General features: G+C 37.0%; 1 protein-coding gene across 1 annotated transcript in view; it reads right to left on the reverse strand.

Moving 5' to 3' along the window:
* plcd3a (phospholipase C, delta 3a) overlaps window positions 1-23,798 on the reverse strand; it is a 33,054-nt gene extending 9,256 nt beyond the window's left edge. The window contains exons 1-8 of the mRNA XM_079823222.1: window positions 22,946-23,798; window positions 16,210-16,377; window positions 7,475-7,703; window positions 5,922-6,051; window positions 5,608-5,833; window positions 3,820-4,021; window positions 548-692; window positions 274-426 (exon numbers count right to left, since the gene is read on the reverse strand). Coding sequence (XP_079679348.1) covers window positions 274-426; window positions 548-692; window positions 3,820-4,021; window positions 5,608-5,833; window positions 5,922-6,051; window positions 7,475-7,703; window positions 16,210-16,377; window positions 22,946-23,033 — 1,341 coding nt within the window. The 5' untranslated portion in view covers window positions 23,034-23,798. The remainder of the gene's footprint in view (window positions 1-273; window positions 427-547; window positions 693-3,819; window positions 4,022-5,607; window positions 5,834-5,921; window positions 6,052-7,474; window positions 7,704-16,209; window positions 16,378-22,945) is intronic.
* Between the last annotated feature and the right edge of the window lie 3 nt (window positions 23,799-23,801).

Below are 23,801 nucleotides of genomic sequence, written 5' to 3' on the forward strand. Positions count from 1 at the left end.
AATTTATTCAGCAAGTGCATTTCTATCTCCCATTATTTGCATTAAGTTCCATTACTCGTTTCTGATGCAATGCTTCAAAATATGCATAAAAACAGGGTAATGGAAACATTGAGGTCACATGAACTAATTACAACATGGAGTGGTGTCCGATTAGCATAATGAAAAAAAATTTGGTTCATTTTTTAAATGCAGGTATGCCTATAAATATCTTATGTTTTGAATATTTGATCAACTATTAATTCAAGGAAGAGAAAAACTGGAAGCATGTGTGACCTCAGGCGAGGGCAGCTGTCTGAGGGGCAGCTCATTGAGTGGCTTTCTCAGGAGCTTTTTGCCAAGAATGGAGTGAAGGTGCTGCGCCATGACCGCCTGCTGCTCTACTGAGCAGTGATTCTCCAGTGACAAGATCAGAGGATATGGAGACACCTACAGAGAGAGAGAGAGAGAGTGAGAGAGAATTGTTTGAGAGAAACAACTAACCCATATTGTTGCATTATTATATAAAGATTTTCATTATAGGCTGTTGGTATGCTTCATGCGTCTGCACCTTGAAGGCATACTGAGCGATGGTCTCGATGACTTCTTTAAAGAGCACTTTGGAGGTGAGCGTGTGTCCGTGGAATATCATGGGCTCTCCTTTATCACCGTCCCAGCAGTCCAGCTCAACACAGCGACAGCCCTGATGCAGAGCTCTACACAAACACAAACACAGACACAAGACCTACGAGTTTAACCACAAATAAAGAGTATGAACATTAAATGTCATCATAGTATGGGTGTTGTATCTCATAACCCAGTGGTTCTGTAAGTTTTGCATAGCTGGCTCTAGTCTCAGCATCATACATCACAGCTGAACGTCTGATGCATAAGACACATAAAATGGGAAAGAGTTTGGGAGTTTTGAAGTTGTTATCTGATTGCTTGAATTCTGCAGGATTTCTGGGAGATGTGTGTGCCGGCCCATCTGGAAACAAAGATGTTGAGACCCCAAACCCTCTTGCGGAAGAAGAAAGCTGTCATGTTTACAATGGTGACAATGAGAGCTTATCAGGATCAACTAAACGCTGGATTTTCAAAAGTATGTGAAGTTGCAGTAAACTCGCACAACGTTCTTGAATGAATCATTTATTAGATGCTGTTATCAGTCTGTTATCGTAGGGACATCGGCTTTCAATTTTCACACACCTACACATGATGCAGAACAAAACGAACTGTGATAGATTGCTTTACATGTCGTTCAGACCAGACGTCCTCTTGGGCCGTCCTAGGCCAATGAAAGCTGCGATGAAGTCAGTCTAAAGGTCTGGCTAGGCGAGACTAAGCTGCCTCTGGTGATCAAATATTTAATTCTGGACAAAATACGAGCCTTACAGAATTGGATTACCAGTCATTCTAGTGTATGCGAAATTATTCGTATTCATTAACTGATTACGTGATGTACCTTTGTATTAAAATATGTCTGTTTCCATCTCTGCAGACATGAGATGATGCAAGTTTCCTGCATATATATTATTTGCTCTTATTTTGTTCTTCACTTTTTTTTCTTCTGCTTCTTCTCTTCTTCATCTACCTGTATTCTGCAAATATCTTCTTTTGGGTCCTTCTTTCTCTGTACTCTGATCTTCAAAATCTTTATCTGTTACTTATACTTGAATACTAAGGAATATTTAAAGGGGTCATGAACTGGCTTTTTTAATTTTTTATACTGTTGTCTGAGGTCAACTTATGACGTTTGTGTGGTTTTTACATTCAGAAACATCATAATGAATAAGTAATAGGCTATTTTCTGCCATGGTTTTGAGGCTCTCTGAAAAACGGTTGTTTTTTTTATGGGCGTGCCGCACTGAAGACTTGGAAGTAAATGCCCACGGCTAGAATTGGATAAGATTTGCACATTTAATGAGCTTCAGCTCCCCTCAGTACATGTGGGAATTGTTTTGAAAGCGTCTGGAGAATCGCTCACAGGGCTCGCAAAATATCTTTATCAAACAAACACAATGATTCATCTCTTATCCACCTGCGATTGATTGGAATGTTATTTTTGTATTACTTGGCCGGTCCGATCAGTGAATATAACCGCGAACCGTAGACACACACACACACACGCACACGCACACACACGCACACGTAAGAAAGTAAAGTTATTTTTGTATTACTTGGCCGGTCCGATCAGTGAATATAACCGCGAACCGTAGACACACACACACACACGCACACACACGCACACGTAAGAAAGTAAAGTTATTTTTGTATTACTTGGCCGGTCCGATCAGTGAATATAACCGCGAACCGTAGACACACACACACACACACGCACACACACACACACACGCACGCGTAAGAAAGTAAAGTTATTTTTGTATTACTTGGCCGGCCCGATCAGTGAATATAACCGCGAACAGTACACACACACACACTTTGCGAGCCCTGCCGTTACAAGTCCGAGTCTGATCACAAATGAACCAATAAGAATTCAAATAAAGGATTATCCAGCCTGACCGCGTGCTAAGGTATGTAATCAATAGATATCAAACGATCTGTAACAATGCAATACTAACACATTTAAAAAACATGTTTTACTCACATAAGTGTGTTGCACCGTTTCCTGTCGGATCCAATATAGAAGGCACAGCATTGTGTTTTAATCTCAATATGTCTGCAAATCCAGTCTCGACCTGTATCTTGTTTACAATCGATTATGCGGTGAAATGAAGGAAACAAACGCGCAATGTCTTACGCACGTGAGCTTGAACCGTCATGTTTATTGCTTGGTACCGCGACCCGTTTAGCTCCACGAGTCGGTGGGCGGGCTTGAGGCGGTGCTTCTGCATTCTATGACGTCAATGCTCGACATATTCTGAGATCAAGCGTTTTCTGGGCCTGGTGTCAATAACAGCTTTTCTTTGACTAACAAGGAAGTTTTCAGCCCCGAAACTTACAGGATATTCTTATATCACGATGAACTTTTATATATCAAAGGCTCAAAGGAAAGTTGATTTCTCAATTCATCACCCCTTTAAGAATGAATTATAAACTATAGAATAAGATAGTGTAACATGTAAGCTTCATTGTGTTTTGGTTCTGTTTTCCCTGTTCCTGTTTTGCCTGTGTGCCCTGTCATTTGGCCTAGTTTCCTAGTGTGTGCCAGTTTTTTCCCTTGGTTAGTTATTCTGTTCACCTGTTGTTTAATTAACTCATTTAGTCAGTGTATAAATACTCCCTGTTTTGTTCAGTTCTTTATCTGGTCTCGTCTTGGTTAAGGAAATGTGTTTGCAGTGATTTTCCAATGTATTCTGTGGATTATTGCATTAAAGATAGTTTCCTTGAGTTATTCCTCGTGCACTTACTGTTGCAGCCACTTGTGACAAAATAAGTTTTTTTGCTGAGTTTTCTGTCCTCTTTTTTCCTTATTAAAAATTGATTTCTGACATAATCATTGCTGGTCTGCCTGGATCTCACTTCATCACATCCATAAAATTCCACAAATGTCCTATACATTGTGTGTTCACTTCAGCTCTATTTTACCATATTTAAATCCAAAAGTTATTTGGAATGTTACCACGAGAACACATTGTTTAGGCTCCCTGACAAAACATTTTTACACTGCAAAATCGTTTCATTTTCTGTCCTAAATTCCTGCAAAACTTTGTGTTGTCAGTGTAATAGAACAACATAAACGGTTAGAAAATTAGCTAAGCTTAGTGAATGATATAATGCAGACACGAGTAATCATTGTGATTTTACAGAACAAAGAATAAGTGTGTTTTCTTCTATATGCTGGAGGCAGAATATGGGATTATGGGTGGGTGGGTGCTGTACCTGATATAAGGCTCAGCGCTGCTGTCGCTGGTCACCTGGTCTTTGGTCAGGTATGTATTATGAGAGGAAGAGATGTAGTAGTGAGCCAGTGGTCTGCTCATGTCCTGATAGACATGAGCATGATCCGGGTTAAACACATCGTTCTCTTTCGAGAGCATGTACATGGTGAAACCGTTCTGGGTCATGAACAGATTCTTCTGGGCTGAGAGTGAGAAAGAAAATGTATTGGTCAAAAGCTAACAGTTTTAATAGAGCTAGCACAAGATTTAATAGAGCTAGCTCAATTCTAGTAAGAGCCATCAGGAATAACCAAGGTTAGTACAATAACCAATTACACACTACTGAGCTGCACTCTAGTTTGTGGAAGTGGACAGAAATGTTTTTTCAGTTTTTCAGGCAAGGGTTTCACTTTAGTTTGCAACGGATTGGATTTTATACATCATTAGCAAACACAATGACAAAATGAAGCCGTTTTGAACAGTTTTGAATTGGCTATTCATCAAGAATTCATCATGAATTGCTATTCAACAAGAAATCCTTTAAAACAAATTTAAAAAACTGTTTGAAAAAACTAAGAGAAAATAAAAAAATGACATAAGTGAAAGTGAAAAGAATAGGCTATAAGAGTAAAAATATAAATATTGTGCATGCATGAATGGCGGCTCTCCCAGCTGTGATGAATAGCCTGAAGGACAGAAAACTTCATTGTACAAGAGTCTTCACTGAGTTAAAAGATTAATATTAAGCTTTCCACCACACCCCAAAATGTTGACTGGTAGTGTAAATATGTTATATATATATATATACACTACCAGTCAAAAGTTTGGAAACTGTACTATTTTGATTGTTTTTGAAAGAAGTCTCTTCTGCTCACCAAGGCTGCATTTATTTGATCCAAAATACAGTATTGTAAAATATTTTTACTATTTAAAATAACTTTTTTCTATTTGAATATATTTTAAAATGCTATTTATTTCTGTGATTCAAAGCTGAATTTTCAGCATTATTACTCCAGTCTTTAGAGTCACATGATCCTTCAGAAATCATTCTAATATGCCGATTTGCTGCTCAAGAATTGTATGCTTTATTATCAATGTTGAAAACAGTTGTGTACAATTTTATTTCAGTAGAAAGTTCAAGCGTTCTATCAGCATTTATCTGAAATATAAAGCTTTTGCAACATTATAAATGTCTATACTGTCACTTGATCAATTTAATGCATCCTTGCTGAATAAACGTATTAATTTCTTTAAGTTATTAAAAATAAAAACTTTTGACCCAAAACCTTTGAACGATGGTACAATGTTACAAAAGCTTTCTATTTCAGATAAATACTGTTCTTTTGAACTTTCTATTCAAATTTCTATTTGAACATTCTATTCATAACTGCTTTCAACATTGAAGATAATCTTTTTTTTTTTTTTTGAGCAGCAAATCATATCAGAATGATTTCTGAAGGATCATGTGACACTGAAGACTGGAGTACTGATGCTCAAAATTCAGCTTTGCATCACAGGAATAAATTACATTTTAAAATATATTCAAATAGAAAATGATTCATTATTTTACATTTTAATAATATTTCACAATATTACAGCTTTTTTTGTTTAATAACGTAAATGCAGCCTTGGTGAGCAGAAGAGACTTCTTTAAAAAACAATCAAAATAGTACAGTTTCCAAACTTTTGACTGGTAGTGTATATATGTATATATATATATATATAAACCCAGTCTGTCCATAAACATGCCTTCAATGACAAATAATGTATGGTTCTGATGGCTGTGTACCCCAGTCGTTCAGCTCATAAGTGTGGATGAGACTCTTCGCATGGGCCAGTGATGCATCCTCGCCCTGGTCTCCAAGAAAATCCCGCAGCTCCAAGGTGGTGAGCACACATCCGTTACTGGAATAATGCCTGAACACCGCATCCAGCTCCGGCCTGCGCATCAGCTCACGACAGAACTCCTCAATCTCCACATGATCCAGCCGCCCATCACAGGAACGATCACACTTCTACAGACAAGAGGAGGAATAAATGAGAGATTTCTCGAGGCATCATTTAATTTCAACAACTCCTGCCACATGGATCTCTTGCACAAACCTTAAAGAGGGTGCGAGCATACTGTTCGTTCAGGTCAATGTTGATCAACTGTAGCAGATGTTTCACCTCGTCGTAGCTCATCTTACCATCCTGGTTCTGATCGGCACGTCTCAGATAGCCTCGAATCCAAGTATGAACAGTTAGGGAAAACTAGACAAAGCGATAACATGCATACACAACATGATGCCAGCCATACTATAAACAAGCTCTCTGCAACACAACCTCAGTCCAAAGGAACTTACTTTTTCATATAACTTCAGGTTAGTTTGTTACAAACATAAAATATGAAAAATTTAATTAAAATATATTAATAAAGTATATTAATCGATTATAAATATATCAAAAATATATTAAATTAATTTGTAAAGACAATGTATTATAAATATGTTATGGTTTCATTTGAACACATTCTTTGCACATGCATTGTAAGCGCTATAACTCTTTTAACTTTGAGTTTTGACTTTTTTGGTCTTAAAATTTGACAGTACCAGTATAAATCATGTCAGATCACAGGGCCTGATTTACATTTCAGGCAATTTAATTGCCTTGAATTTTTTATTTTTTTGCAGTTGTGTCAGGCTAGTTGGGCTCAAATAAACTTCCAAAGTTGCAAATTTAATGCGCAAAATTGGAATATCGCATAAAACATTTATGAATAGAGCACCGTTTCCGTCCCCTGTCTTCCAAATCTCCCCAAAATCGACACTTCCTGGCAAACTGCACAAAATATCTGTAATAAAAATGAAAGTTGCTGCAATCGGGGAAGCCACTGTGGCTCTTTTTTCCACCACGAACGACTTGCGTCTCAGAGCGTGCAGATGAAATGCAATAACGTTTCTGGGAGGGAATTAAACCAAATCATTCTGATGACAGACTTTGGCTTCTTATCAGATAAAAAATGTATCTGCCTCAATTTTTTATTGACATTTTTAGAATTTATGCGCATCTTGGCGTTTCCATCCAGAATTGTATTATGCGATATCCCAAAATGCGCATAAAAATAGGTGGATGGAAACATAGCCAATGTTTTGATTCAGGGTAATCAACATTTGATTTCCTTTCTGCATATTAACCTGGGATAGATGAAAGTATTTTAACACATTTAAAAATTAAATTAGAAGCTGCATGTAGTCAAAAACCAACATTGCACCTGAAGCAAAACTATATTATAGATGAGAAAAAGATCATAAAGGGCATACAGGTTTAAAATAAAAAAAAGATCATAGAGTGAAAAACATCGGGGGGAAAGAAACAGGACAAAGGTATTTCCGATGAGAAGAGATACCATGACATGTGGTTCTTGTGTGCGTGTAGATATCTGTTCTACATCTGGTCTATATATAGTCAGCTCTCTCAGTGAGTAATGGAGAGTGTGTTTACATGTGCATTAATTGGCATATGGTGGCCAAGGAAACTTAACCACCGCCTTCTGTATAAATACTATAATTAAATGTGCATTCAATGCTGTAAATAGCACTAATGAGCAGTGGATTACTTGCTGTAGACTCAATTAGTACTCAGGTTTCACCCTGCAGGTATGGCTTTAAGGATATTGGTCCAGCTTTTCTTTCTGACTCATGTTGGAGATTCTGTCTTTGAGTGTGCGGATGCCTCGGACCCAGCGCTCCGCATCCTCCTGTGTGGGGCAGCACAGATCCAGGCTTTTCCTTCCTCCACGGAAAACCACAGTGAAGCATTGGGTCTCTGGAACCAGACCTGCCATCCGTCGCAGACACTCCGACTGACAGCCCTCCCGCACACACTCCACCTCCGTCACAGAGACTGACAGAGAGAAACCACACACAAGTCCATTACTACTGTGTTAAAGCTGAAGTGTGTAATTTATGCACCACTAGTGACACCAAATAGAGCATAAAGAAATTAAACAATTTTCAAACATCAGTCTTTAAACTAAGTCATAATGTGGTTTATAAATAAAGTCATTGTGTAATGACATAATAAAGTTTCTCAAGTCTCTCTGATATTTCTTTTAAATTGAAGACCGTCTAACTCTATTAGTTATTAGAAACTATAAACGGTCTGATAAATAATAAACAAGCACCCGGAAACAGAAAAAAAATGTAACTATTAAATCATTATTGTCCATGCAAGAAGGAAGTCAAAGGCGTCATCACAGTGTGTAAAGCTGGACACGTGTGAGGATTCATTTGCCTCTTGTAAAACATGACTGGTGCAACAGAGTGCCAAAAAATGTTCACTATGTGCCCTCATTACTCCTAAAACACACACACACAGTAACACACACATGTCTAGTTCGCTATCTTTGTGGGGCACATCACGTAATGGTTATTATACTATACAAACTGTATATTCTGTATATCACAAAACTTCCTGCACTTTTACATTTTCAAAAAAAAAAACTAATTCTGTATGATTTATAAGCTTTTGTACCCATGGGGACCTCAATTTATGTCCCCCCAGTGACACGAGTCCCCACGAGTCAGTGTGAGTCAGATTGAAGTCCCAACCGGGATAGAAAAACATGAACACACACAAACACACACAGACACAATCAAGGCAGCTATAATGAGGAATCGTAATCTAGCATAGTGTAGACCGTAGTAGACAGTAGACACAACAATAACGTCTTTGACCTGTGTAAACTCCTACACTGCAAATAAACAAAGAGACACAAGGGAAGACAGACACAAGCTCTTTTAAATGGCAAAGACTCTCTGCCCACTTCCAACAGCCGTCTAACAAACATGCATTCATAATTCTTGTGTGTATGGAGAAGAAGTTTGTTAATTTGAACAGTGTTTGTGCTGAGACATGTGCAGTGAATGGGCGTTCACTATGCCACTGGCATTCCTCACTAATGCCTGCTGCATGATAGATCTGTGGGAGCATGAACTCTCCAGGGGTCCGGCCCTGCATCTGCCGCCTAATGAGGGGCTCCAGCCCAACAGCACGATGACACCTGGACAGACTCGTCATAGCCAGACCGGCATCCTTTAGTCCAGCCTATTTGACACTTATGCCATTACCATGTGTCTTCTATCTTTATCTACCCTAATAAATAGCCAAAATAACAGAGGAATGAAATGGTGCATGATGTAACGTCACATGCACAAACAGTTATTCACATAATGCGAACACACACTAAGTGGACTATGTTTATTCCCTCAAGCGTGTGGCAGTCAGTGAGTTGTGAGGGACATGCTGGGATTGGACAGCTGAGCCTGCATTCCTGAACAGTGTGACACAGCACAAGACAGAAACAGAAAGAGAGGCCGTCTCGTCTCTTCTATTGCTGCCAAACTGAGCAGTACAATCAAATAAAGTGAGCTTCAGGCTATATACTACCATTCAAAGGTTTGGGGTCAGAAAGATTTTTTAAATGTATTTAATAGAAGTCTCTTATGCTCAGTACGGTTGCATTTATTTGATTAAAAAAAATCAGTAAAACAGTAATTTTGTGAAATATTATCACAATTTAAAATAGCTGTTTTCTATTTGAATATATTTTAAAATGTAATTTACTCCTGTGATGTCAAAGCTGAATTTTGAGCATCATTACTCCAGTCTTCAGTGTCACATGATCCTTCAGAAATCATAATAATATGATGATTTGCTGCTCAAGAAACATTTCTTATTATCAATGTTGAAAACAGTTGTGCTGTTTATCGTTGTTGTTCAAACCACATTTATTTTCACAATTTTTGATGAATGTCAAGTTCAAAAGAACACCATTTATTTAAAATATAAATCTTTTATAACAGTAACTTTATTGTACTGGTTACAATACATTTACAAAAAAGGTTGTATTAGTTAACATTAGTTAATGCATTAGTTAACATGAACTAACCATGAACAACACTGTTCAGGAACGTTCAGCATTAGTTAATCTTTGTTAACGTTAGTTAATAAAAATACAGCTGTTCATGGTTTGTTCATGTTAGTCTACAGTGCATTAACTAATGTTAACAAGATTTTAATAATGTATTAGTAAATGTCGAAATCAACATTAACAAAGATAAATAAATGGTTTATAAGTGCAGTTCATTATTGGTTCATGTTAACTAATGTAGTTAACTAATGTTAACTAATGAACCTTATTGCAAAGTGTTACCGTCTTTATTTTTCAAATATATACAGAAAGTATAAAAAAGTAAAATGCTGTATCTATTTATACTAATACACTTTATATTACTTACAAGTCTATCCTTTTTATGCTGAATAGCGATTTGCTACACTCTAAAAAAAAGGTTCTATATGGCACCAAAAATGGTTCTTGGCTCGTAATCATAGGGGAACCTTTTTTAGTGCTATATAGCACCAATTTTGGTGCTTCAGTGGTTCTTCAGCGGTTCTTCAGAAGTTCTTCACCGGTTCTTCAGAGGTTCTTCACCGGTTCTTTGACTAAGGTGCTATATAGCACCTCTGAAGAACCGCTGAAGCACCAAAATTGGTGCTATATTGCAGTAAAAAAGGTTCCCCTATGATTACGAGCCTTTTTTTTTTTAGAGTGTATCATGTATTCACATTTACTAGTGAATGTATATGTAAAAGTATATGATAAATAAATGTACATTTTCCCCCAAATAATGTCCCAACTAGAATAACAGAGAGTCCACTGAAAATGTCATATTGAACAATGTTACTGATTTGCCAAGAGTGAAACTAGTAATACTGTTGTTAATGTTTCCAAATATGCTTAAATAATGAATATATGTGAGGTTTCGAGTAGAACACTATTTTAGTTGAGTTCAGATGTGTGTGCTTCACATAATATGTGTCACTGCATGTTATTGTCTGGCATATTGACGTAATTCCATAAAGCCCTATGTTTTACTGAAGTGAAAGATTGAGTGGGCGGACTTTTGAAGCACAAATCGGTTCCAATTAAAATAAAAACACCAATTATTACTTAATCAACAATGTCTAATAAAGAACTATTTACCAAAATAACAAAACATCTAAAAGGAGTTACACAGGGATACGTGTGCTTACTAACACGACCCTGTGATTGTGTGTGTGTGTGTGTGTGTGTGTGTGTGTGTGTGTGTGTCAGGGAGCACAAATTATTAATCATAGTGAGTCATGTGATTAGTTACAGTTTCACTTTTATCCTCAGGGTTTCAGAGTTCATCAGAAAGACCCATAAATCCTCCCAAGAGCAGGCATTATTCATAAACATATGACCTGGGTTTTAACCTACAGAACTGTATGGCTAGATGTGCATATGGAAATTCAAAATCTAGAAACATATGACTACAACGGTTATTTATAGGGGTCTCACGATACCCTCATGTCACGATTCAATACATATCGCGATACTGAACACACGATACAATATTATTGCGATACAGTACACCAAGACATTTTGTAAAAAGTTAACAAAAAATTTTGTGTTGATTAAAATGCTAAATTTGGTATTACATTGGCCGTGGAAATGAATAGGCTTGGACTTGGCACTGGTAACACAATGCACAGGACAATGGTGACACCAGAATAAAAATATTCATGATTCTGAAGCTGAAAATACAGAATTATTTTAGACGAATATGCTTGTACTATTTTTAAATTATATTTAAAATAATTCAGGCCACTTTTTACAGGTAGCATAAAACATTTGGCATCAGGACCCACAAATATCCCCCCATTGCGTTATTATAAACATTCAACATTATATAGTTGTTAAATGTAGTACTAACACTAAAACTCTGTAAACTTGAATTTTTTTCATCACATAGTAATTTTCATTTTGGGTGAACTGTTCACAATACATATTGTCACTATCCACGATACATATTTTTGCATTTTTGTATTGCGATATATTGTGACACGATATATTGTTACACGCCTAGTTATTTAGAAACATGTCTATATCACTATACAAAAGCTTCCAATGTGCTGCGCACAGTCCAATCCAGGAGTGATTTAGGGTTTAAGTTTTGTTAAAAAATGTAACAAAATAAAATATCAGTAACGGCGACGTATTTTGTTTTGTTTCAGAGTTGAATAGCCTCAGATATCTTACCACAGCCAATGTTTTCATCAAACGTGAAGAGAGATCACAAAATTACAGATTTTTAAGGGTGATGACAGCTGAGGTAATCACAGATATTTCAAAGGGCTGAGATGAATGACAGAGAGGCTGAAGGCTCCCTAAACAGGGTCCACCGGTCTAATGAGAGAAATAACATTCCCATGCTCCAGTGAAGTGCCATGAGAAGGATTATAGCAGGAAGTCTGATTCTCTTCACTCTCACAGCAGATTATCAATCCATCTGAAGAGCATAAGTGAGATTAAAAACAGATTAAAAATCATCTGAACAGCTAGAGATTAGTGATAGAGCATCCCATAATGCCTCGTCACAGATGAATCTGTGGTACGTTTCCATTATACTAACCAAAGGTTGAATTTATGTGATTAAAAAAGAGATTGGGATAATTAAAGGGTTAGTTCACCCAAAAATGAAAATTCTGTCATTAATTACTCACCATCATGTCATTCCAAACACGTAAAACCTTTGTGCATCTTCGAAACACAAATTAAGATATTTTCGATGAAATCCGACCTCTCCATAGACAGCTATTTAATTACCACTTTCAAGGCCTAGAAAGATAGTAAAGACATTGTTAAAATAGTCCATGTGACTCCAGTAGTATAACCTTAATTTTATGAAGTGACGAGAATATTTTTTGTGCACAAAAAATAAACAAAAACAACGAGTTTATTCAACAATTTCTTCTTGTCTGTGTCAGTCTGCTACGCAGTTAACGTTGGCCAGCTCCTGCGTCAGCATCACACGCATACGTCGTGGTGCTCACGTGAACAGCATCGGCCAATGGTAAGCCGGCGTGCTGGCGTAGCTCTGACGTAACCCAGAAGCACTGGACTGTATTTACAACATCAACAGCGCAGGAGACTGACACAGGTGTGAAGGAATTGTTAAATAAAGTCGTTATTTTTGTCTGTTTTTGCCGCATAACATTCATAACATTAAGGTTGAACTACTGGAGTCACATGGACTATTTTCACGATGCCTTTACTACCTTTCTGGACCTTAAAAAAGTGTCTATGGAGGGGCCTGAGAGCTCTAGGATTTCATCAAAAATATCTTAACTGGTTGTTCTGAAGATGAACGAAGGTCTTGTGGTTTGGAATGACATGAGGGTGAGTAACTAATGACAGAGTTTTCATTTTTGGGTGAACTAACCTTTTAATTGGGCCATGCCCCATAACATCTCTATTCAAAGTAAAAGCACCAGATCTGCTGGTCTGAAATCAACTAACCAGAAAACAGGAAACGTGGCTAATGTTCTGTCAAAGTTGTGAACATTTTTCAGTAAAGTTAATAGAACATTTGGTCAAAGTTATCTGGTCTTTAATAAACGTTCTCAAAACGTTAGCGTTAAATGTTCATGAAGCATTTTCTTTTTCTGAAACGTTTTTGTTGATGGACTGTTGGAAGATGGACTGTTTTTCAAATGTTTCAGAATGTTCAGAGAACATTAACAAGTAACATTCCCAACATTTGCATAACCCCCCCAAAAAAACTTAATTTCATAACTTAATTGTAATGCTAGCAAAAGATTTTTGTTAGCTGGGTAACCAGCATTTAAAGGGAGCTTCAGAAAGTTCTGGATCATAAACTGTAATATCTCAAGTTTAATTTCCTTGTGAAACAAATAAAATGAAGTCATCAAACTGAAAACTAGCTGAGTGTCTAAGCCTGTATATATAGACACAAACACACACCTGCGCACACATGCATTTATGAGTTCAGATATATGCACACACAACTTTATGGGTTTTCTGTTTGCTGTTGCATTGATTGGAAAGTCCCTTCCCTCAACAAAAACCTGCCGAGCAATATATCACAGAGCAAGTACGGTCAAAGATAGGTCAAACAACAATGCTGTCATTATTAAGTCATTTCAAACGGTTCAAAACATTAAAAATAAAACAAACCATATGCTGACCTCTAATGCTACTTTTGTAATGCCTATTTGTACTTGTCTTTTTTTTTATTTTCTTGTCTTTTTATCTTTGATTAATTTGTTTAATCAGCATATCATGCAACTATAAAAAAAAATTATAAGTGGTTCAAAAGCAACAAAAGGCAGTCAAACAGTTGTTTAATATATTGTAATGGCAACTGTACCGACTCATCATTCCATATTAACCTTTGTGCATTATTTATGTATCTAGAGCAACATTTAGGCTTTTGTTTCTTTTACGTCAATTGAAAATCTTTACCTTGATTGACCTGTGATTAATTGGGTCGCTGCTACAGTTCATTACACTAAGCCAAATCCTGTTGAAATCAGTGGCATTCGTTTTCTAAAAATTTCATAAGATTTAATGCTTGCCGTGTTCTTTGGGATGAGGCTAACAACAGGTATACAAGGAGAGCAGAGCAAACATAACATTATTAATGTCTTGTTTTGACTTAAAGCCAAGTATGAGGTCAGAGTGAATGGAGACAGAAGAACACTAGTTTTTCTTCTCATTATTATTCTTCATCTAGGGTGTGACTATGACTCCTTGATCTGACTAGTTGTGACTGAGTGAGTCCAACAAATGCTAAAGCAGTATTAGAGCCTCTCATTCACAAGTAAAGGTCTGGCATCATGGCTCCTGCAACCCTATCATGGCGTCAGTGCACCAGCATGTCAATATAAATTCTGTAACGTCATTTCTGAATCATCAAACACTTTCTGTATTGTAAGAAAAAAACAAATACACTACCGTTGAAAAGTTTGGGGTCAGTATGATTTTTATATTTTTAAAAGTCTCTTATGCCGAATAAGGCTGCATTTATTTGATTAAAATTAAAATATTTTTGTAAAAAATATACTGTAATACATTTTTTGTTAGGTTCCTTTGATGTATAAAAAGAACATTAAAATAAAATTTGTTGTTACATTGTGCCTTTTACAGTCAGTGTTTTTTAATATACAATTTTTTTTTAAATGTAAATGACTGACCCTAAACTTTTGAATGCTAATGTGCAATTGTTTGTAAGGTAAAACAATCGTGTGGAATATCTCAATCCACTGCCTTTTTTTGATTGTGGAGTAAATGTATGGGCTTGGTCAGATCTTTCAATCTAATGGACGAAATAAGCACACGTAATTTACATATGAATGCATCCGGCGACGACGGAAAAACATACGAAGAGCTGCGAGTGTGTGTTAGAAACAAGCGGCAACCTCCGGCAGTTTCTCTTGAAGCCAATACGGAAGTGACAGTGACAGTGCAATTCGTCGACTGGCCACTAGGGACAGGCTCCAGAAGGGAGCAGAATCTTATTGAGCCCCATGTTAAAATGTCCAATTTTACAGCAGAAAAAAACATGTTTACAACCTGGTACAAATTGTGGTTTTGGTCTATACGGCTAATTTTGCCCTTCATGACAACTGTGAGGGGGGTGAATTTTTTAGAACTCCTTCGTTTACATTATATAAAGCATTAAAGTTCTACATAATTAAGGGCGTGGCCACTTCGAGTGACAGGTGGATAGCCATTTATCTGCTGTCTGTTAGTCATCGCGTCACTTCAGCTCCGCCCACGTCCAGCCTTTTTGCCCATTTTCTGTTATCCGGGAGTGACGCGCGATGACGCGCTGCCAAGATGGCAACGGCCAGCTCGACCCTACTTTACGCTTCAAAACTGCTCTTCAGAATCCTATGGGTGACGTCACGGACACTACGTCCACATATTTTTAACAGTCTATGGTTAGAAAACAGGAATGGTGAGAGAACATTGTGCTTGGTACATTTTTCAAACCAAATTTGGGTCTTCAGCTGACAAAGTTTGGCTTGCGCTCTTCCCATAATGTTTACGCATTAGGTCAGGCGGAGTGTGGGTGGTCTTTTGTGGCTGATCGAATGCATTTGACCACATGAGCGTTTTCGACTACCTCTGGAATCGGTCGAAAGTGGACAACCTAAAAACGTTTTAGACGCTGTTTACACCTGTATGTAGCATCGTCCACTAGTCATCTGACCGACCAAAATGCATCTTAACTCCCGGGCCTAAGAGAAAATGACTTACTTTAAACTACTTTCAATTTTAATAATTAAATCTTGGTAGAATTCAAAAACCATAATATTTTTTTAATTACATCCAAATTCATGTATAAATAAATACATTCACTAGACAAAACCCTTGAACTTGTAAAGAAGGCTCTGCTGAATTTAATCTCAAAATTCACGTTGTATTTTGTTTCTGTGTGATTCAAATTAAACAGAAAATAAAATGTCGTAAAGATTAGAAGGTAAACTCTCTGATAATTTAAGCTGATATACTCACAAGTCTGCTGTCTCTTGCCCTTGCGGGAGGTTTTGCTGGACTCACACCACACCGTCACACAGTCTTCAAGAAGCTTCAGTTTCCTGTCCTTCTTCCAACGCTGAGATCGAACCTTTACCATATTTGATCCCTGCAGCATCACACGCACGTCTTCATCATCCAACACACCTATGACACACACACACACACACACAACTTTTAAAATAATTGCACCTTCTGTTCTTTTTAAATGTTTTCCAGTCTGTTCAACACACCTGCTACATGCTCTAAATCTCTGAAGTGTCAAGTCTCCAAGAGTTACACATACTGTAATTAACTCATAATGTGCCGTCCCAAGGTTGTTCTCAAACTCAGGCTATACATGCCAGCGACTAACACTTCCCAGCACTGAGTCATACACTGCTTTGGTGTTTCATCCAAAATATTAACCAAAATCAACACATTACTCAACCATTACTTCCAAAATAAATATATGTGTGTGAACACACACATACTCGAGATGTGAGAGCACTGGGAGGTCAGAGTCTACAGTCACAAACATGAGGAATGATGTCATCTCGTAGTGATGCAAGACGCTAATTTCTGTGTGTCAACGTCAGCAGCAATGACTGCACGTATAAAAGGATATGAAAAATTGAAGGCAAAATGAACTGTTTTTTTTTTTTACTTTGTTTTTGTCACATTTTCATTCCCAATCATCAATGTTATGTTTGTTGCTTAGATTAGGCTTTATCATAGGTTAGCGGAAGTTTGGACAAAGACTGTTCACTAAGAGCAAAGATTGCAAAATTGCCAGTAGAGCTCACTAAGCTCTTTACAGAAAGTTAAGCCTGCCTGTGCAGTCCAATACTGTGCTACAATAGGCTGAGCTGAAAAAAACAAAACAAAAAACAAGCTGAGGTAGGAAATCAGTAAGAATGAATTGTGCTTGCTGAAATTGTCGTTTATTTGCACACACTCTGTTGTTTTAGTGCCAATTCACTAAAGGAACTAGGTAAAATCTTGCTAATTTAGATTAGCAAGTTAACAGCTTAGCCTGCTAACTTAGTATTGCACTAAGTAGGTAAGAAAAGATCTTTTGATTATGAATGACTGCCACTAGAAAATGCACACAAACATACACTACCAAACAAATGTTTAGGGTTGGTCTTTAATGATTTGTTTACTCGGGCCATAATAGTACAGTATTATTTGTGCCAGGCAAACAGCTCTAAGTCACATGAATAAGCCGCAGTCTAAAAGCCATGTTTGCACTGAGAAGAATGACAATGATTTAAAGCCCAGTGCTATTTTAATGCATTTAGCACCTTTAACTGGATTGAGCAATGAAAACTGCAAAAAGTTTCAGCACTGAAATACTATGGAAGCTTGTTTCAACCACAAAATTAAATATTTAAAAAGATAATTGCGACTTTTTATCTTACAATTGTCAGTATACATCTCGCAATATAAAGTTGTAAAGTCAGAGTTGGGAGTTATAGTCAGAATTGTGAGATATAAACTCGCAATTTTTACTTTTTTTCTCATAATTGCGAGTTTATATCTCACAAGTCTGACTTTATATCACGCAATTCTGACTTAGAATTAGGAATAAGCCAGAATTATGAGATATAAACTCGCAATATTGACTTTATTTTCCTCATAATTGCGAGTTTATATCTCACAATTCGGACTTTATATCACGCAATTCTGACTTAGAATAAGCCAGAATTATGAGATATAAACTCGCAATTGCGAGTTATAAAGTCAGAATTGCGTGATATAAAGTCGCAATTCTGAGAAAAATAGTTAGAATTGCGAGATATAAACTCGCAATTGCGACTTTATATCACGCAATTCTGATGTCATAACTCGCAATTGCGACTTTATATCAGGCAATTCTGACTTTATAACTTGCAATTGCGAGTTTATATCTCATAATTCTGGCTTTATAACTCCCAATTGTGACCTTATATCACACAATTCTGACGTTATAACTCGCAATTGCGACTTCTTTTCTCAGAATTGCGAGATATAAACTCGCAATCGCAGGAAAAAAAAGTCCGAATTGTGAGATTAAAAAGTCGAAATTACCTTTTTATTTTTTATTCTGTTTTATTCAAGCTTTAATTGGGCTCAAAAAGACCTGAAAAAAGATAGAGGCCCCACTCACAGTGAAATGGCTGCTCCGCATTCTTTCACAGCATGAATTTTACTCTAGTCAACACTACTTCAAACCCTTATCTTTTTCAGCTCTCTGAACTGATAAATCATTGCTTTCTTTAATTTTGAATGTCTTTTCAGTCGAATGTCAATTAAAGAGAAAAAGTGGAGTGACAGTAACTAGAAGTAGCTAATATAAAAAGCTGACCAACAGAAGAGAAATTACTAAGAGAGGACTACTCCCTCAACTGCTTCTGCTGAACAGCCAAGAGTGTTTGCAACAAAGAGACCCTCACCACGGCAACCAGAATAAAGACCCTGATAAAGTCTCTCTGACAAGCATGTGTGTGTAAGTAAAAGACAGCACAGAGGTCAAGGTGGAAAGCTGAGGAATGGAGGGAGAGAGAGACTAAGAGAGAGGTTATTTCTTTTTCTTGTGTTATTTTGCTACTGGGAACACAGCAATGAAATGCCATCACAACAAACTAAATTAAACTAAATCATGGAAATGAACACGATGAGAAATCTATAATTTGAGGTAAAAAATAAGCACTCAATATTTTTCACTCATTCCTAAAACTACACATTAATGGAACTTTTTTGAAAGTCCCATTCAATCCTATGCATAATAGAATGTGTGTAATATAACTCATGAGTAATAGAAATGAATTTAATTTTTGATAAATATGCCCACTCACAGGAGAAGATTCCAGTCAATATCAACAGTGTTGTTGTTAACACTGTAAAATAAAACTGCAATGAAGAGTGTAGATGAAAGTTTTAATTTAAATAAAAAAACTTAAACAAAATATATTTTAAAGGGGCTTTATGTAAGAATGTTCATGTATTAATCTCCGTTTCCCCAATGTGTGAACAGCTTGTTATTAAACTTAAAAAAATGTGACCTTCCCGACTTCTTAGGTTATCTAAAGCCTGTAGAAGGACTCTGTACCAAATGGCACACTTCATGTGCACTTTCGGTCTTGTGGACTTGCGATAGCCATTGTGTGTGCGCATGTCCGTTAAAGGTGCTGTATGTAAGAATGACAGTTTGGAGTTGAAACGGGTACTGCAGTCCAAATAAAAAATATAGTTTGCCCTGCCCCCTCCTCCTCCTCAGACTTGACACTCACACGGGTTGCCAGTTTGAGCACACGCAACAGGAACGAGTGCAATTGACAATGGAAGGCGAGGAGACTGTGAGTTAATGAGTTGGTTTATCCGCGTTTTAATGTGCTTCCGTTCATAGAGATTTTAGATGGATGCCGAGACTTTTTAGGTTGGGTAGAATCTGCGATCTCTTACACAGTTTGTTTGCTGGCTTCCATGGCTGCAATACTCTGTGCTTTCCAACATTGGCAACCTGTGGTGTCGAAATACTATTGGGTAAATTGGCAACGTGTGTTATCGCACAGACCAAAACAAAAACAGACATTCCGACACGGAGTCCCTGAACATTTCTGACTGAAGAATTTGCAGCATTTTGTTTTGTGAATGTCACAATGTATAGACTTTGCAAAAGGATATGTCATAAACCTGTAAATGCAGCACAAACTAGATCTGAAAGCAACCCACAACACGTACTGTAGGTGATGTCACTTATTTCATATGCAAACGGGTTAGCCAGTCATAATAGAGGTCACATATTTAGAAATCCTAATAATACAGTAGTGAAAACGGGTCACTAAATTCTGAGGGTTAGAGAGAATGAGGAAGAGGAAGCTGATCATGCAAAATGAAAACTACCACTTTAGCTGATTTTTGGATAAAAAAAAAAATCTTGATTAACTTTAATTAACACTGTTCAAAAGTTTGGGGTCAGCAAGATTTTTTTTGTTTTTGTTTTTTTGAACGAAACTAACACTTTCATTCAGCAAGGTCACATTAAATGGATCAAAAGTGACAGTAAATATATTCATCATAATGTTGTTTCAATTTCAAAGAATCCTGGGGGGAAAAACTGTGACAGTTTTCCACAAAAATATTAAGCAGCACAACTGTTTTCAACATTGATAATAATAATAATAATAAATGTTTCTTGAGCATCAAGTCATTATATTAAATTATTTCTGAAGGATCATGTGACACTGAAGATTGGAGTAATGATGCTGAGAATTCAGCTTTGCCGTCACAGGAATAAAATGACATTTTAAAATAATAATAATAGTAATAATATTTCACAATTTTACAGTTTTTACTGTATTTTTCTACAACCACAAACCCCAAACTTTTGACTGGTAGTTCTTGTGTTCCTCTTCTCTAAGTCATTTAGGATAAAAATGTCAACTGTAAGTAGTGTATACTTCAGTGGGGGAAAAAAAAGATTCATAAAAGAGTGAAGAGGTGTCTCATATTTTATTGCACACATGCAACATTTAGACTATTACGGTTTCCTACAGTTCATCTAAGGTGCATCTTGTCCACAGTAAGCATATCTATATTTAGAATAAATCTGGCCGCATTGCATGGATGACTTATTCTCTCTTGCTACTTTACTTCGTCATTAAGCAGAAGCGCACTACCTACCAACTAAAGCAACTTGGGAGCAACTCAATATATATAAACCCATCACACTGGGTTTATCAGCAAATCTCCTCCTTAAAACAACAGATGAACTGTTTTCTCGTTCAAGAACCTCTTGATTATTCCCACTGGAGAGCTGTATTTTGAAGTGCTGGCATAGTAACACTGAATCATGCCACTGAAAAGCACCAACTTGCACAACCTCTTCACGCAAGCCACTCAACATCATTATAAGAGTGCAAAAAATCTGAACACTAATAATATGTATAGAATATCTATTGACACAGTAGCCATGGCAGAGATAAATCAGCACTATGGCAGCCATGGAACAGGTCTTATACAACATTCAATAAAAATATAAAATAAATCTGCATAGGTTGCTATGGAAAGTATTACAGATGAGCACAATGGTACAGTTAATTAAACCGAGGCAGGGTTATCGCCCACTCGTGATAGTTTAAGCTAAGCTCTTTCTCAAGTAATTGCAGTAAGAAGCCAGCTACTGTAGACGAGTCTTCAGTCCTGTACTGAAATAGCAGCAATATTCAGCACAATTCTAAGTTAATGCAAAAGAAACCCAGCGGTGTGATACACAACTGATGAAAGACCTGCCGAGCTCAATAAAAGCGCTGCAATAAAAACCAGCACTGTAAAACAATGATATAAAAACGCCCTACTTTCCTTGGAAATTAGCCATTGTTCATGAAGAATTCTGCATTAATGTGCATAATACTACGCTAGAAATCAGACATTCCAGGATTACATGATATATCAGTCATATAATGACATCCTTTTGAGATATTTTCCAATATTTCTATCTCTCCACCCTCTTACTGCGGTTCATTTCAAAAGCGTGAATCATAAACTAGCACAGTTATTTTGGTTTGGTTTCAGAACTGGGCCGATACTAACAATACCTGTGTTAGTCTCAGATATCAGCTTGCTGCAAAATATGTCATTCCAAAATAAATGTTGACAATAAAAGGAACACTAGTTGAATTGTTTTGATGTGGACAGCATGGGCCATAGGTGGAGGTGGTGATGATCTCAGATGGAGTCATGCTGATGAAAGGCGCAGATGAGTGGCAAAAGAGTCAATGGTTACAAGTGAGGCAATGTGGTTATGCCAATCACAAAGGATCAAATTTGTCAGACCACACTAGTCACATTAAAACAACAACAACAGAATTGCATTGCACACATTGTTGCAGCATCAAGTCTGTTCACACAGGACATGCTCTCACATTCAAAAACATACAAGTTTCAAATAATTAATTTTAACTTGACACACTGTCTTAAGAAACCAAAGAGCTCCATCTGATACGTGTACGTAAACCAATTATAACAGTAAAAAAAAAAATAAACATATGGATGAACTTCCCTTTAGTTTCCTAACAATGCTGCAATAACATTAGCAAATTTGGAATTTTGACAACTTTGAACATATCGTCCTCAAGTGTACATTGATCCTTCATATGAAAATTATAATATATATATTCATGAATTATTGGTACAACAGGTCTAACTCATAATTAATCTGTTTTATTAGTTTCCAAAGTGCCTTATACTGACAAAAAATGCTCTAAAAAAGATACACACAGTGAAAATTCCCAGGTAATGCTAAGTAGCCTACGCTCAGCCAATCAAATTAGACGACCAGAACTAACTGTGGTTTAATTATAATTGTTTATGTATCACAAATCCAGGTCTCAATGCAAAAATGATGTGTAAGCTATTTATAGTATAGCTACTCTTTCCCCAAAACAGGTTCAAAAAAAGTCCTAAAGACAAGGGTTAATAAAACTCTCGTGAGTTCATATTCTGTCACAATGTCTGTCCCGCAAAAATGAACATACATGTCAAAGAGTAGAAGGTCTTTATTGATTTAAAGTGAAATGGGTGAATTTGCTAATTTGACTCCTTTCACAGGCGAACTTCTAGAGTTTGGAATAAGTTAGTTGCTGAGATTGCGTCTGTCTGTAAGGCTAAACAAAGCGCGCATACTTAAAGTAACTTTCAGACTCAGAGTAGCAATTTTAGGCATTTTTGTCTTAGTGTATGATCATCTCACCAAGTCTCCGAAGCGGATCGTAGGTTTTCGACTCGAGCGCTTTAGTTTCAGTCTGAACGGTCTCTGGTTTCTTCTTTCTCCCCAACATGTTGAATATTCCGTCGGTTCCAGACAGCACTCCTTATAACCGTCCTGAACCGAGAGGTAAATGGGAATAATCAATAGACAAAAACAGTCCAGAAGTGCGCGTTTATCTCTTTCGGTCAATGCATGCATGTGAAATCAGCGCCGCTGCTGCTGCTGCTTGTGACGCCTGTCGCAACACTTGACGCTTCTAAAAACGCAGTAACTCGAGGAGCAATAAATATTTCGCTGCTGAACTCGAGTCACTCACTCACACATGACACATTTACTGTCACAGACTCTGCTTCAAGGGAATAGAGATATAAAGAACTGGGTAGAGAAGTTTGTTACTTTTATGTTTAGCCTATAGCCTACATTTTAAGGAAAATCTGAGGAAAAAAGGTATTTGGAGATACACTGTTGCAAACAAAAATATAAAATGAGGCTGTCTAAATGCAGACCATGAACTTCACAAAGACTTTTCCTTGGACTTTTTCCTTGTTTCTGCAGACACTAGCTATGAGTTGAGCTGCTGTGTGAGATTTACTGACAGCGCACACACCACGGTAAATGCTGCCATCTGCTGACAGACTAATGCAATGACTTTCGCAATTAACTCGCATCTTCACACATCAATGTATTCCTTGCCTTCTTCTGACATGAAAACTAAATTACATAAATACACATGCTAAAACGGCAGCAGTCTTTTTTGGGGGTAAGGAAATACATCAACACAAATTGTACACACAAACACACACGTCGTGGTTCGCTATCTTTGTGGGGCTCTCCATAG

The sequence above is a fragment of the Gobio gobio genome (genome assembly GCF_949357685.1).
Source record: "Gobio gobio genome assembly, chromosome: 1".
Classification (NCBI taxonomy): Eukaryota; Metazoa; Chordata; class Actinopteri; order Cypriniformes; family Gobionidae; genus Gobio; species Gobio gobio.